The 14,787-nt window shown below is 46.2% G+C and overlaps 1 protein-coding gene across 1 annotated transcript in view; it reads right to left on the bottom strand.

The window, feature by feature from the left end:
- The window catches only part of IRAK2 (interleukin 1 receptor associated kinase 2), a 58,228-nt gene that overhangs the window by 11,165 nt on the left and 32,276 nt on the right, over positions 1–14,787 (bottom strand). The window contains exons 4-10 of the mRNA XM_059940367.1: positions 14,474–14,565; positions 12,788–12,982; positions 12,641–12,705; positions 9,554–9,668; positions 7,917–8,026; positions 5,740–5,935; positions 2,080–2,142 (exon numbers count right to left, since the gene is read on the bottom strand). Of these exons, the coding sequence (XP_059796350.1) occupies positions 2,080–2,142; positions 5,740–5,935; positions 7,917–8,026; positions 9,554–9,668; positions 12,641–12,705; positions 12,788–12,982; positions 14,474–14,565 (836 nt within the window). The remainder of the gene's footprint in view (positions 1–2,079; positions 2,143–5,739; positions 5,936–7,916; positions 8,027–9,553; positions 9,669–12,640; positions 12,706–12,787; positions 12,983–14,473; positions 14,566–14,787) is intronic.

Genomic DNA, 14,787 nt, shown 5'->3' with positions numbered 1-14,787 from the left:
CAGACAATAAAAGGGCACACACACTCTCTACGGTTTCCCTTACAGGAAACTCCAGAAAACAGAAACTTTTGTACAGTTGTACAGTGACAGAAAGCAGACCGATGGCTGTGGGGGATGGCAGGGTGGGGAGGGGTGACAGGAGGGTGACAAATGAGAAAAGGTAACTTCTGGGGTAGTGGGCATGCTCATTATCTTGATTTGGTGACGATTTCAAAGATAAACACCAATGTCAACATTTATCATATTATACACTTTATCCTCATTATAAGTATTTACAAACATACTCATAAAGCTTTTTTTATAAATAACTTCATGGTATTCCATGGTGTGTACGATCATATCGTCATTTTTTTAACCGTCTCCCAATTGATAGATATTTCACTTGTTAGCAATGCTTCACTACCATAACTAGTGCTACAACGAACAGCTTCGTCCCTCTGTCTTTCCTTACTTGTATGCGTTTCCCTAGCGTACAAATAAAATTGCTGCATCAGAGGATTTTGATGGAAACCACCCAATGGCCTCCAGAAACACTGCAGCCATGAACACTCCCGAGCGTGGAGGAGAGGCCGGCTCCTCCCACCCTGGACCACACTCGGCTGCAGCTTTCATCTCTGACTCGAATTTTAATTATTTGCACAATGAATTATAAGTACCACAACAAGGGATGATGGGAGACCCTATTTGGGTCCAGAAGAAGAGAAAGAAACTAGATTTAAAAAAATTATTTCCTCCATGTTTTTAGAAACCATTTACCAAAAAAGCCTTCTGGAAAGTTTCACCTAAGTGTCTCCGAAGGCTGCTTCCCCTGTGACATTCACCCAGGGAGCCCCACAGGAGTGCTGGGTAATACATCTGAAGAAAACTGTCAGAATATGAGAAATTGCCCCAAACTGCCCCGAACCACATCTGAGCTGACCAAACCGACCTCTCTGCAGTACCGGGGGCCTGGTGCCCAAAAGGGGCAGAGTTCTGGGAATTCAGCAAAGGGACAGGTCGTGACTGGCCGCGTATAGGGGAGGTCTTCGGCTTCCCACCCCAGGGTGAAGGGGATGCCTTTGGAGCCTAGTCACAAAAAAGCCAGCTGCTCCAACGGCCTCAACATCAAGTCAGAAAAGTGCTCCCCTCTCAAATTAGTGAAGAGGATTAGGGCTTGCACAGGGGTCAGGGCTCTGCAGAAAACATGGGTTCAAATCCCAGCTCCACCATCTCGCTGAGGGTCATAAGATAAGTCTCTTCACCTTGGCCTTAGTTTTCTCATCTGTAAAATGGGGATGGTAATAATGATGATAAATCCATATGGTTGGACTGTCATGAGAATTAAACAGTCAGGAGAGCATTGGGGTTAAGAACTCAGGATCTGCAGTCCAGCAGATGTGACTCAGAATCTCAACTCTGATACTTAGTAAAGCTGAGATCTCAAGCAAACCTCAGAGCCTGCTCTCCTCACCTGTAGGTGAACAAGATGACTTTATCAATCTCATGGGGATTGAGATGACTTAGAAAGATAATACATGTAAAGTGCCAAACACAGAGTTGGGCCGTGTTGTTATATTTTTGAAATGACACTATACACATGCACACGTATATTTGAATGACAGTTCTTATAAACCTACAAAATGGAAATTATTGTTTTTATTATAGAAACCTAAAAGGGCTGAAATTAACTTTCACCAATTTAAAGACAAACCCTAGGACTTCCCTGGAGGTCCAGCGGTTAAGACTCCGGGCTTCCGCTGTAGGGGGCATGGGTTCGATCCCTGGTTGGGGAACTAAGATCCCACATGCTGCATGACGCGGCCAAAAAATTAAAAAAATAAAGACAAACTCTACATGATTGCCTGACATGCAGAGAGAAGACATGGATTTCCCCTAAACATTCTAAACTTTCTTATCATGAAAAAGTAATTGTTGCCTGTATGGTGAGGGGGGGAAGGTTACAGCTACTTTGCACAGGTACAAATCAAACCCTGGACTGAGGCCTCGTTAGCATCTGTAAAATGGGTACAGTGGAGGCCCCTGCCCTCCCCACCCCTTGACCCCTCATAGCTGTGAGAAAGAAGTGACTGGTTCCCTTACCAAGTAAACTGGGCTCCGGTCCTTGTCCATCGCAGGGATGCCAGTGAGGACCTCAGCTAACACCTGTGAGAACACAGAGTTAGCACGGGTCACACACACAGGCACAAGTTCACACAGGAGCTTCTGGCCAAGAAAGAAGTTTCTTCTCAGGAACAAATTCTGAGCTCCAGGCCTGGCTCTGCCATCTGCCAGCACAGACACTTGCCCAAAATCTGGAACGTGGGATTATCACTAAACACCTCCTCCAACTAAACACACCACCCAGCTACTAGGAGAAGGTTTAAGTTAATTGATAGCAAGGTAGGGAGGATGAAAACCAAATGTGTGTGTATTACCATCAGATAGATAGATAGATACACACACACACCTCTCTCTATATAGATATACATATATACATCTATCTGTATACACACATACGTATACATACACACACTATATATACTAAAGATATTTTCATTTAAAACCCATCAGAAATGGTAAGCAGGCACTGCTATGTTAATCTCAAGAAAAGGAGGAATCCATGTGCAGACACCTATTCTAGACAGAAAATCTCGGCAATATCCATAGCACGTTTCATCCACAGGCCTTTATTTACATTATTTGTTCATTAATACATCCATTTAAGAAAGGAGCACAGCCCTGAGCCAGTGTAAGCCACCACAAAATTGACAAAACCGTGATTTGTATCTTAAAAAATAAGAAACCTGCTTTGAACAGAAATTCAGCAGAGATAACAGCACACTGGCTAAGGGGTCCAGAGTCAGAGAGGCCTGGATTCAAATTCTGACTCTGCTCCTTACATGCTTTGGTGATATTTGGGCAAGAAACTAAAATCTGGGGACTTCCCTGGCGGTCCAGTGGTTAAGACTCAGCGCTTCCACTGCAGGGGGGTGCGGGTTCGATCCCTGGTCAGGGAACTAAGATCCCGCATGCCGCATCTGAGCCTGTATCCTTATGTGGTACATGGTGATCTAGTGGTTGTAAATATGAGGCAGTGGGTACTCCATCTTAGTGTCAAATCTCCCTAACACAACTTCTCTCAAAGTCAGAATAAGGTCACATTACTGCCAAGAACTCCTCCACCCAGAAAGGGCCTGCAGGGTTACTAACAGACTGGAAGTGGCCAGGAGGGGGCAGCAGAAGGCACCCCTGCAGCTGGCGGAGGAGCCCATGGAAAAGGGACTCCGGCTGGGGTCCTGCCAAGGCAGGAGGGAAGAATAAGAGGAAATAAATAGACAGACATTTCCTCTGCCTCTTCCACATGGCAGGCCCTGTGCCAGGCCTTTTACAGAGGTTACTTAGCGCTCATCAAAAAGAACACTGACCTACTACGGTATAGCACGGAGAACTATATTCAATATTCTGGGATAAACCACAATGGAAAAGAATATAAAAAAGAATGTATATATGTGTATAACTGAGTCACTGTGCTGTACAGCAGAAATGACCATAACGCTGTAAATCAACGATACTTTTACATTGGGGTAAATCAACCCCAATGAAAAAATAAATTAAGAAAAAAAACACACAGAGAAATGCAGTGTTCCCCACAACAAGAACCAAAGTTCAAAATCATACCATCCGGGCTTCCCTGGTGGCGCAGTGGTTGAGAATCTGCCTGCCAATGCAGGGGACACGGGTTCGAGCCCTGGTCTGGGAAGATCCCACATGCCGCAGAGCAACTGGGCCCGTGAGCCACAACTACTGAGCCTGCGTGTCTGGAGCCTGTGCTCCGCAACAAGAGAGGCCGCGACAGTGAGAGGCCTGCGCACGGCGATGAAGAGTGGCCCCCGCCTGCCACAACTAGAGAAAGCCCTCGCACAGAAACGAAGACCCAACACAGCCATAAATAAATAAATAAAAAAAATAAAAAAAAAAAAAAGCTTCCCCTCCTCCTTTAAAAAAAAAAAAAAAAAAAAAAAAAAAAAATCATACCATCCATCAGTGGTAGGGCTGAGAAAAAGACTGAAGGGAGCCAGTAGGCACTCACTGAATGAAAGAATGAGTGAATAGGAAAGTCAATTGTTACATCAGGAGCTGAGTTAAAAAGTCAAGAGTAAACAGAAATCAGGAGTGAGGGTGTGAAGGTAGGAATAATAACGATAACCACAATAATAATAATCATGTTGACCTATGCAACATACTCTGCTAACCAGTTTATACATGTTATCTTATTAATCTCCATATGTATGAATACCCCCATTTTCCAGAGGACAAAACTGAGGCCCAGAGTTACAGATGACACCCTAGATCACACAGCTGAAAGTTACTGAGCTGGGACTCAAACCCATGCTCTTAAGCTCTAACCTATAAGGGCCTGGCAGCCTTGGGGTTCAGTTCCACTGGTTCTTAAAGGAGCAGGAGCTTGGGCTGGCCCTGCTGAGCTTCACTGAGCCCCTCGCAGTGGGGCTGATGGGGGCGAGGAGGGGGAGGCGGGAGGGAATTTGGGGACAAGTAAACCAGAAGGGCCGATGGGCTGGGAGACAGAGGGAAGCAGAATCTGGTATGTGGAGGCTGGGCTGAGGGCAGAAAGTGGCTCAGAGGACGGGCATTAGTGCGAGAGGCAGATGGACAGACTGTGGTCAAAGAGAGGCAGTGTAGAGTTTAAGGCTGGAGAGGAAGAGAGAAGGCAAGGTCCAAGATGCAGCTGTTGGCTCCTGGCAGAGGTCAGCCAGCGACCGTCACTTTTCTCAGCCAGCACTTCCCAGACTGGGATCCATGGGTCTCTGATGCTTAGAGATACTAAGAAAATAAGGTTCCATAGTCAAGGAAATTTGGGAAACACTGCATACCATTGCTGGGTGGTGGTGAATTCACAATTACCAGATTAAAGGCTATTTACCATATGAAAGGCTCTTGTTAATTTTGTGGTAACTTCTTTTTTTTCCTGCTTAACCTTGCTCAACCCAGCATTTCTCAAACCTATTTAAACACATCAAAACCCTTTAAACACATCAAACCTATTGAGATCTCAGGGAATTGGTGTTCTTTGGAGACTGCTACACTCAGACCATGAACTCCTGGGGGAGGGATTGTGTTTTAGTTACATTTACATTTCGAGTGCCTGACACACAGTACTGATGGACAGCAGTGGTGACAAGGACAGAGGTTGGATGGGTAGATAGATACTGAATGGATGGGTAGCTGTTGGATGAATGGTTGGATAATAATTGGACTGATGGATGGATGGACAGATGGACAAAACAGACGGATGAACAAACAAGAACAGACAATTGGATAGATAATTAGATGGCTGGCTGGATGCGAATCAGGGAAGTCAGGAGGTATCTGTAGCCTATTGGAATCTGGACACCCATGGGGCAGGGGGCCTTTACTTCAAGGGTTGGCAGACTTTTTCTGTAACAGGCTAGATAGTAAATATTTTAGGTTTTGTGAGCCACAAACAATCTCTGTCACATATTCTTTTGATTGTTGTTGTTGCTGTTATTATTCAATCTTTTATAAATGTAAAAACTAGTCTTAATTATAGGCCATAGAAAATAGGCCATTGGGCTAGTTCTGACCTGTGTGCCATAGTTTGCCAACCCCTGCTGTACTTGGTGGAACATTTCTAAGAGCCTCTATTATTTGCTTACAAAGGAGCCATGGGAAGGACAAATGTGTACAGGCCCAGATCTGAACAGAGAGGGAAGCTCTTACTATTCCACAGCCGAATATGTCCACTCGCTTTGTCAGCTGTCCCACCCTGATGAAATCTTCTGGAAGATATGCAGCGGAGGCCTGGAAAAGGCAGGTCTTCATCGCAGTGTATTTTGACTTTTTGTTGACAGGACACCAGTGAGCCATCGAATGAGCCAGCTTGGGGGTGAAGTTTTGGTCTAGCAAAACATTGGAGCTGTGGGAAAGAAGGCAGAGAGAACCCTCTTGTTTTGAGGTAGACAAGAAGAGGTTGCCATGGAGATCCTTTCGGAAAACAGCTTAGTAGTGAGCAGTGCCAGCAAGTTAGGGTCACTAAAGACCCTCAACAAGTTTATAAGCCAGTCCTGATGGGGGGTGGGGATTGGGAGCCCACCTCTACCAGCAAATGGGGATGAAGCTAAGATTAGTCCTGCTGCCCCAGAAATGGCATTTGGTGGCCAGAGAGGTGCAGCCATCCTGATCCCCATGGATGTCAGCCCGGATCAACCTCAGCCTGCCAAGCCCAGAGGCTGTGCCGCCTCCATCTCTTCAGAAGCTGCTCCAAACCCCAGCTCTGGCCCAACTGACTCAAGTCTAAATGTCAGCATCCTTTGGGACTGAACCTGCCCAGATCATGGGGAATAAGAAGAGCAATAAAAATATTCTTGGACCGTGGGAATGAACACTCTCAGAAAGTACTCCAAAGGAAAAATTAAAAATTTTTAAAAACTAAGCTTCAAGTATAGAAATATTCAAACTAACCCCAAATGGTTTTTAAAAAGTAGACACAGAGAGCAGTTCTCCTAGGTTCCCTTACCCTGCTGCTCTCCGCTCAAGCACCCCCTTTCAATAAAGCCTTTGGTTTTGTCATAAAAAGTAGACGCCAATTCCAATATCCACTATTAGGAGTTGTTATGTAAATTATGGGCAAATATCTTCAATGAAAGACTAAGAAGTCATGAAAAATGATGACAGGCAATGTGGGGAAACGTTTACCATGTTTAAATCATGGGGAAAAAGAGAATATGAATTGGTAAACAGGTAACGGTGCTATCTTAGGGCTGAGATGTCTGCGTGGGCAAGGGCTGGAAAAAACCCAGAAAAATGGCGGCCAGCTGGTGAGGGAGGGCAGCAGGGCCAGGATGACCACTTGCCCTTTCATTTCCTTTCTTGCTATTACAATTGTTTGTGCAATCAAGTAAAAATCAGGGGGGAGAAAAGAGGAAAGGGCTTCCACTTGCCAAATGGGGAGAGAACTTTGGGGAAGTATGAATTCTACGGTTTCGAGGTCAGTTTTGCCAGATCTTCTGGAATCCCTCTCTGTGCTTCCAGTGTTGGGAGCACGTTACTGATATGCTGGGGTACACACCTAACTTGCATCACAGTATCTGTGACAACAGATGCACAAGCAAGAACGGGTCTCCAGGACTTCCCTGGTGGCGCAGTGGTTAAGAATCCGCCTGCCAATGCAGGGGACACGGGTTCGAGCCCTGGTCCGGGAAGATCCCACATGCCGCGGAGCAACTGAGCCCGTGAGCCACAACCACTGAGCCTGTGCTCTAGAGCCCGCAAGCGACAACTACTGAGCCTGCATGCCACAACTACTGAAGCCCTCGCTCCTAGAGCCCGTGCTCCGCAACAAGAGAAGCCACCACAACGAGAAGCCCGCGCACCGCAACGAAGAGTAGCCCCCGCTCGCCGCAACCAGAGAAAGCCCGCGTGCAGCAACGAAGACCCAACGCAGCCAAAAATTAATTAATTAATTAAAAAAAAAAAAAAAAAGAACGGGTCTCCGCAAAGACCCTGAGCAAGGAGCTCCAAAGCCCAGGGAGCCTGGCAGACATGGCCCACAGCTCAAGGACCTGATCCAGACCAGCTGCTGGAGGGGAAGTGAAATACAGCAGGGGAATGGAGGGCTTGTTGGGGAAATACCAACAAGCTTTTGGGGGAAATACCTTTGTTAGGGAAAGACAAACGTGGAGACAGGCAGTTCATGCTGACAGCAATTAGAGACAGAGTACAACCCAGAAACACTGATGTTCAAGGGTATAACAAAGAAAGAAGAGCCCCAAGAGAGGCAAGGAAGGGAGAGAAAGTGAAAGAGAAGAGAGGCAGAGGGAGAGGAATGGGACCCAGGAGTGTGCGCCATCTCATCCCTGTAGCCCAGCCCTGGGCGGGGCCCAGCCCACCTCTCTCACCTCTTGACGTTGCCATGGATGATCTCCAGGCCATGCAGATGCTCCACGGCATGAAGCAGCCCTGAGCAGATGATGACACGCTGGGGCCAGGGGAGGGGGTCCGAGCCACCCTAAGAGAAAGAAAAGGAGGAGAAAACACTCACACATATGCCTTTGTAAAGTCCCAATGGCAGGGTCCTCGGCTCCTGTCTCTCCTCCAGCCCTCATGTCCTCTGCAACAGGGCTCGGCCAGCATGGTTTACTGGCAGGGTACCGGTTTTGACATCAGACACATCTAGGTATAAATCCCAGCTCAGACATGCACTAGCTGTGTGACTTCGGAAAAGACACTCAACGTCTCTGAGCCTCTGCTTCTTCAGATATAAAATAGAAATGTTAATCCCTATGCTTTAGGGTTGTTGTAAGGATTCAAAGGAGTGAATGGTATGCCCCTAGCATAGTGCCTGTTACACAGTGGGTGCTCAAAAAACAGAAGTTATTTTTATCATGACTATCATGTGGCAGCTCTGGAATTCTTCTCTAGGAGGGGCTGGTTGGGAGAGGAGCTAGGGAGCTTGTGTTGGCACACCAAGCACATGGGCTGATTTTATAAGTATTTGGGGAGATCTCACAAGAGGTGATGGGGATTATCGGTGGTCTAAAGTCCCCTACCTTCCCCTACCTGCCACTGAATGTCCAAGCAAAATCACCTCTTATTTTTTAGGTCGTCTCTTAGGTCCCACATCCTCTAAGAACTGGCCTTGCTAATGGATTTCTTCTAAAAAACTCTGGAATCTGGAGCCACACAAACCCAGTTTACACTCTAGCCCTGATACGTGTCAGCTGTGTTCCTTTGGGTAAGTCACTTTGCCTCTCTGTGCCAGAGACTCCTCTTTTTGAAAATGGGGGAAACCTCCAGGGCTGTGGCAAGGTCCAAAGGAGATGTGTAAAGCCATTACCAAGGTGTCTTGCACACAGTGAGAGTTCGGCAAAGCTACCAATCATTATTATACCATGAATAACTGCTTTGTCTGGTCCCTGCCAAGGGAAGCAATAATTCTGTTGCAGAATGACTTTTTACCCTCTGTTTGAGGATTTTATGGGAAGGAGGCTTGTCTTAAAAATGGTAATTTTAATAGATACAGCACTCATATAGTATGACCTGCAAAAGGTCAAAAGGGTGTGGAGTAAAAGTTTCTCTCCCAACCTATGCTCCATCTACATAGTTCTCCCCAGAGGCAGTCAAGGTACCAGTTTCTTGTATCTTTCCAGAAATATTCCATAAATATTCACGAGCAAATAGGAATTAATTAGAATAGCATTTTTTAATAAAAATTTGCCTCCACTTTCCATACTCTGTTAATTCTTCTTCTTGTCCTATTGCATTGGCTAGTACCTTCAGAACAATGTTGAATAATATAGCACTATGGGGTACCTTTGTCTTGCTCTTGACTTAAATGCCTCTTGTCAAAAAACGTTTTAAATAGGTTTTTACCTGAAGATGTTTAGCCACATCTTATCTATCTTGGCCCACCTTCTCTTCTCGAAGGGTCTCTCGAAGGCCCCTTTCCCCTCTGGACTCCTAAAAGTCCTCAACCCTTGATTCTCCAACTGGGTACTGCCTAATCCTGTTCTTTGACCATGATCGAGCCCCTTACCTGACCCTGGAGTCTGTCCTGTAAAGAACCATTTGCCATGTACGGGTAAATCAAGCTGTAAAACTGTTTTCCAGTGCAGAGGCCCAGCAGAGGTAAGACATTGGGGTGGCAGCATCTGAAATCAGACATCAGTACAGGGATGAGGAGTCAGACAGAAAGAATAATCAAAGACTGCTCCATTTCCTACCTCCTAAACCTCTTCTGCCATCTCCACCCCCTGAGGCCACCAGTAACCTCCCAGGTACTAAATGCTCTAAACCCTGAGAGCCCAGCAACAGGGTAGAGATGACAACTGCACGCCCTCAAGGAGCTTAAAATCAGGTAACTCAAAGTACATGACACCCTAACCACCCGTCTTCCAGAAACAGAGGCTTAGAGGTTAAGGAACTTGCCCAAGGTCACAACTAGCAAACACTGAAGCCAGGACCAGAGAGCAGGTCTGTTTGACTCCCAGGACTTGGGTTCTTCCCCGAAATCCTCTTCTGGTGGGTTCCGAGTCACTGTTCCCTCTTGACCCTCCTCCTACCTCTCTGACTGCTCTTTCTTGGCCTTTTCCACTAAGACCCTCCTCCTTTGCCTTCCCCTGAAACTTGAATCTCCCTGGTTGGGCTCATTATATTGTTTTATAAGCTTCTCCACCAGGAATCTCTCACCTCTCTGAGGAACGCCCCCAAATCTCTCATCTCCAGGCACATCCCACACACCAGAACTGACTGTCAAATTGCATCCCAATGTTCCAGGTGAACAACCTAGACTCAACAAGTTCCAAACCTGCTTCTCTGCCCACAGTTATTTTCTCAAGCAAGGGCACCACCATCCATCCAGTTTCCTAGAAACCTCCTTACCTCCCCCATCTAATTAGTCACCACTTACTGTCATAAATAGCGTTCAATACACCCCCTTCATTCTCCCCTCCTCTGCCTTGGGTCTGACCCCAATGAACTCTCCCCAGCACTGTTGCAACGGCCTCCTGCCTGATCCCTTGGCCCCCCTCCACTCCCTCCAGGCCATCCTACTGCACAATTTTCACACTCAGTAGAGTTATTTACACTTCACTCTCCCCACTGGACCATAAACTTCCCCAAGGCAGGGGCTGTGTATTCTTCATGTCTGCACTACCTAGAACAAAGAAAGGCCCTGACTGACGACTCACTTTTGCCAAATCAATGAATGAAGGAGTGACTACCGACTCCAGGAAGGCACTACACCAAGGTGGAAAGGGAATCAGATTTCCCGTTTCCATTAAGTGTGTGTGTGTGTGTGTGTGGATAAGTATGTGTGTATATATGTGCGTGTGCACGCGCGTGCGTGCGTGTGTAGTCATGCATATGTATGAAGAGAGAAAGGATTAAAGAAAATATATCAAAATCTGAATACCGTAGTAGTTACTTATAGGTGCTACGGAAAATTGGTGATTTCTATTTTCCTCTTTATAATTTTCTTTATTTCTTAAAATACTCCACAATCATCACACACTGCCCAAGGCTACACACTGGCAGAGGAACTCAGACAGTGACTTGCCAGGTTGAATGACAGCTGGTGTCCAGCACATTGCAGGGGTCCAGTATGTGCGTGTTCAATCCATCAGGCAATGACGGCAGAGCCAAGATAAGTGTCCAGGTATCCAAATGTCCTCCCCCTCTATTTCCCAGTCCCCCCTACCAAGCTCTGTGATGGGGAGACTCACTTTACTTCTCCAGCCTCAGTTTCCTCATCTGTAAAATGCAGGTCTGAGGATGACTTCTTTTTTTTTTTTTTAAATTTATTTATTTTATTTATTTTATTTTTGGCTGCGGTGGGCCTTCACTGCTGTACGCGGGCTTTCTCTAATTGCGGCGAGTGGGGGCTACTCTTTGTTGCGGTGCATGGGCTTCTTATTGTGGTGGCTTCTCTTGTTGCCGAGCACAGGCTCTAGGTGCACAGGCTCAGTAGTTGTGGTACACGGGCTTCATTGCTCCGCGGCATGTGGGATCTTCCCGGCCCAGGGCTCGAACCCGTGTCCCCTGAATTGGCAGATGGATTCTTAACCACTGTGCCACCAGGGAAGCCCCCTGAGGATGACTTCTGAAGGTCCTTACTGCTCAAAACCAGAGGTAAGCAAAAGTTCTCTATAAAGTAAATACTAGCCATTGCAGGCCATCTGGCCTCTGCTGCAGGATCATGCAAAGCAGCCACAGACGACACAGAAATAAATGAGCGTGGCTGGGTTCCAATAAAACCCTCATTAAAGACACTGACATCTGAATTTCATATACTTTTCATGGGTCATGAAATAATCTTTTTATTTTGTTCAACCCTTTTTGCTAAAAATTAATTTATTTTTGGCTGCGTTGTGTCTTCGTTGCTGTGCGCAGGCTTTCCCTAGTTGTGGTGAGCAGGGGCTACTCTTCGTTGCGGTGCGCATGCTTCCCACTGCAGTGGCTTCTCTTGTTGCGGAGCACAGGCTCTAGAGCACAGGCTCAGTAGTTGTGACATACGGGCTTAGTTGCTCGGCAGCATGTGGGATCTTCCGGGACCAGGGCTCAAACCCGTGTCCCCTGCATTGGCAGGCGGATTCTCAACCACTGTGCCACCAGGGAAGTCCCTGTTCAACCCTTTAAAAACGTAAAATCCATCCCTAGCTCTCAGACCATAAAAACACAGGCTGGGCCAGATTGAGCCTGTGGGTCATCATTTGCCATTAGAGTTGGAATCAGTAAGTTTCTGTCCATCTCAAAAAATGGGACAAAAACAGATTATCCACCCCGCCTCCCCGGAAGGAAGGAGTTGAGCCAAGTGAGCCAATTCTAATCCATGCACACAGTGGCTACAGAGGAAAAGCATGGCCCGTGGAGCCAGACCCACCAACCACATTCCAGCTCTGCCACCTACTAGCTGTGTGATCTTGGACAAGACACTTAACGTCTCTGTGCCTCAATTTGCCCATGTGTGAAATAATGTGACAATAGTAGCCATGTTACAGGGGTCTTGTGAGGATTAAATGAGTTTACATAAAGAGAATGCTTAAAACGTGCCTGCCACATAGGAAGCACTATATACAGGTTAGCGGTCATCACTATCAAAGTATTTTCCAAAGGGGAGGCTTACCTATGACAAATTTGTACCTCTGCCTGGAAGAAGTTTTCAATTGATCCTGGACCTGAACAGGCCATCTGTGGGAAAAGACACTGAAACATGAAAATCTAGCCTCACCATGTAGTCTCCACCCCTTACTGGAAACCAAGAAGTGCCCACCTCTCTGAGCTTCTTGAAGACGAATGGAGTGCCGAGCCTTTGCCCTCTGTAGATGTCAGCAAAGGTCCCCTCACCGATTTTGTGGTTTGGGTTGAAGTTATCAGTTGCCTGGACCACGTCCACCTCGCTCCAGAAAAGGCTGTCATCAGCTAGGCTCAAAAGTGTCTCCTGCTTAGGAATGGAGGTGCTAAAATCCTGGGAATTCAGAGAGAAGAGACTGAGATTAATATGGAATTAATATGGAAAATACTATTTTCCCTACTACCTCAGGGACTCTTAGAACAGCAGAGCTGAGGGGTGAAGGGGATCATCTCATCCAGTGAGGAGGGATGGCAAAAAGGACAGATCCCAGCTCTGCTTCTAACTTGCTCCGTGACCTTGGACAAGTTACTTAACCTCTCTGAGCCTTCATTTCCTTATCAGCAAAAATAAAGATAACCATAATACCCTGGAGGGTAATTTTGAAGATTAACTAAAATGTGAGTATTCCCGGCCCATGGTGGAGGTTTCCTTTTTTTTTTTTTTTTTCCCAGTTTACAAAGGTGAGCACCAAGGGAGTCAAAGAACTGAAGTGAGTTTACACAGCTGGTCAATGGCTGGGCTTGTGCCCCCGATCCTGCACACGGTATACATGCCGGGAAGCAGGACACAGGTTCACATAACCTGTGTAAGCCGAAGAAAAGCAGCTCTGCATCAATCCCTTTTCTTCTTAAAAATAGCTGTACATAAACTTCCATTTTTTTAAGTTATATGTGCTCTTATAAACAGTTTTAGATAATTAGAGGTGGGGCTAATTATACATGATCTCATTATCCACTTAACTGCTATTAAAGTTTAGTGTAATTCTTGCCAGTTAGATACACGAGAATTTATTTTTAAAAATTGGGACCATGCCGCACCCACCGTTTTGATTTCCAGTGTTTTCTCTAAACGTTATACCATGATCATTCTTCTAATTACTAAATCATCTTTGAAAATGATTAATTATTAAAAAATAAATAAGCCTGCTTAAGTGACAGTCCCTTTTATGGAAGAGCTCCACTAACCAGACCCATGTAGCACTGGCTTCCCCGCCAGGCACTCTGCCCAAGACACTTTTAGGGGCCCACGAAAACAGCTTAATGTAATTTCTTTCGAAGTCTGATGAACAAAAATGAACTTTTCAAGTTGAAGAAAATGTTTTAATTTTTAATCCAACTTGGATTATGTTCATCTTTATACTGTTGCAGTCGTAAAATATAATTTTAAGTAATATTTTTAAATGAAAGAAAGGGCCTAGAAAGGCAAAAATGCTTAAGATTCACAGAAGTCACTTGTGACCCTGGACCCAAATCATTAAAAATTCAGGATAACTCCGATATATTTTGTGTTGAAAAAAGGTTGAAGGAGAGGCATTTTGACTACTGCAACCAAGATATTTTGGGAGGAGGCAGATGTCTATTATCAGCTCTCATTTACATACAAATAATGGAAAAGCTCATTAAAAACTAGACTACACCCTCTCCCCACGCCTGATTTATCGAGGGCCAGCACTTAGAGTCTTAGAAGCTCAGAGTATTTCTATGGGCCTCGTTTCTCCCCTTCACCCTGACCCCTAACCCCCAAACTGTTCTCGAGGAATAAACACATTGCATTTTTGCGAGAGGGTCACAGCTGGGGGCTACTGCTCGGGGGTGGAGGATTTACCATTGAATCAGATGAGGCGGGCAGGTCGGTTTTTACGGAAGGAGAGGCATCTTCAGCAGCGCCCGGGAGGCTGGCTCTGGCTGGAGCAGGCCCTGGAAAGGAGGGACGGTGGGTCAGGCCACAGCCACTGGAGGAAGGAGGGGCGGGTCCCGGCCTGGTCCCCAGACCCAGTCAGTCTCTCATTCACTCCACAAACATTTACTGTCAATGATGACAGCTGCCATTTCCTGACACCACAGGCGTCAGCCTACCCGCTGCTCGAGCGTTACCCCGTGGAAGCCTTATGACAGCCCTGTGGGTTGGTCCTATACAAA

The sequence above is a fragment of the Balaenoptera ricei genome, chromosome 11, assembly GCF_028023285.1.
Source record: "Balaenoptera ricei isolate mBalRic1 chromosome 11, mBalRic1.hap2, whole genome shotgun sequence".
NCBI lineage: Eukaryota > Metazoa > Chordata > Mammalia > Artiodactyla > Balaenopteridae > Balaenoptera > Balaenoptera ricei.
This window is presented reverse-complemented; position numbering and strand designations above follow the sequence as displayed.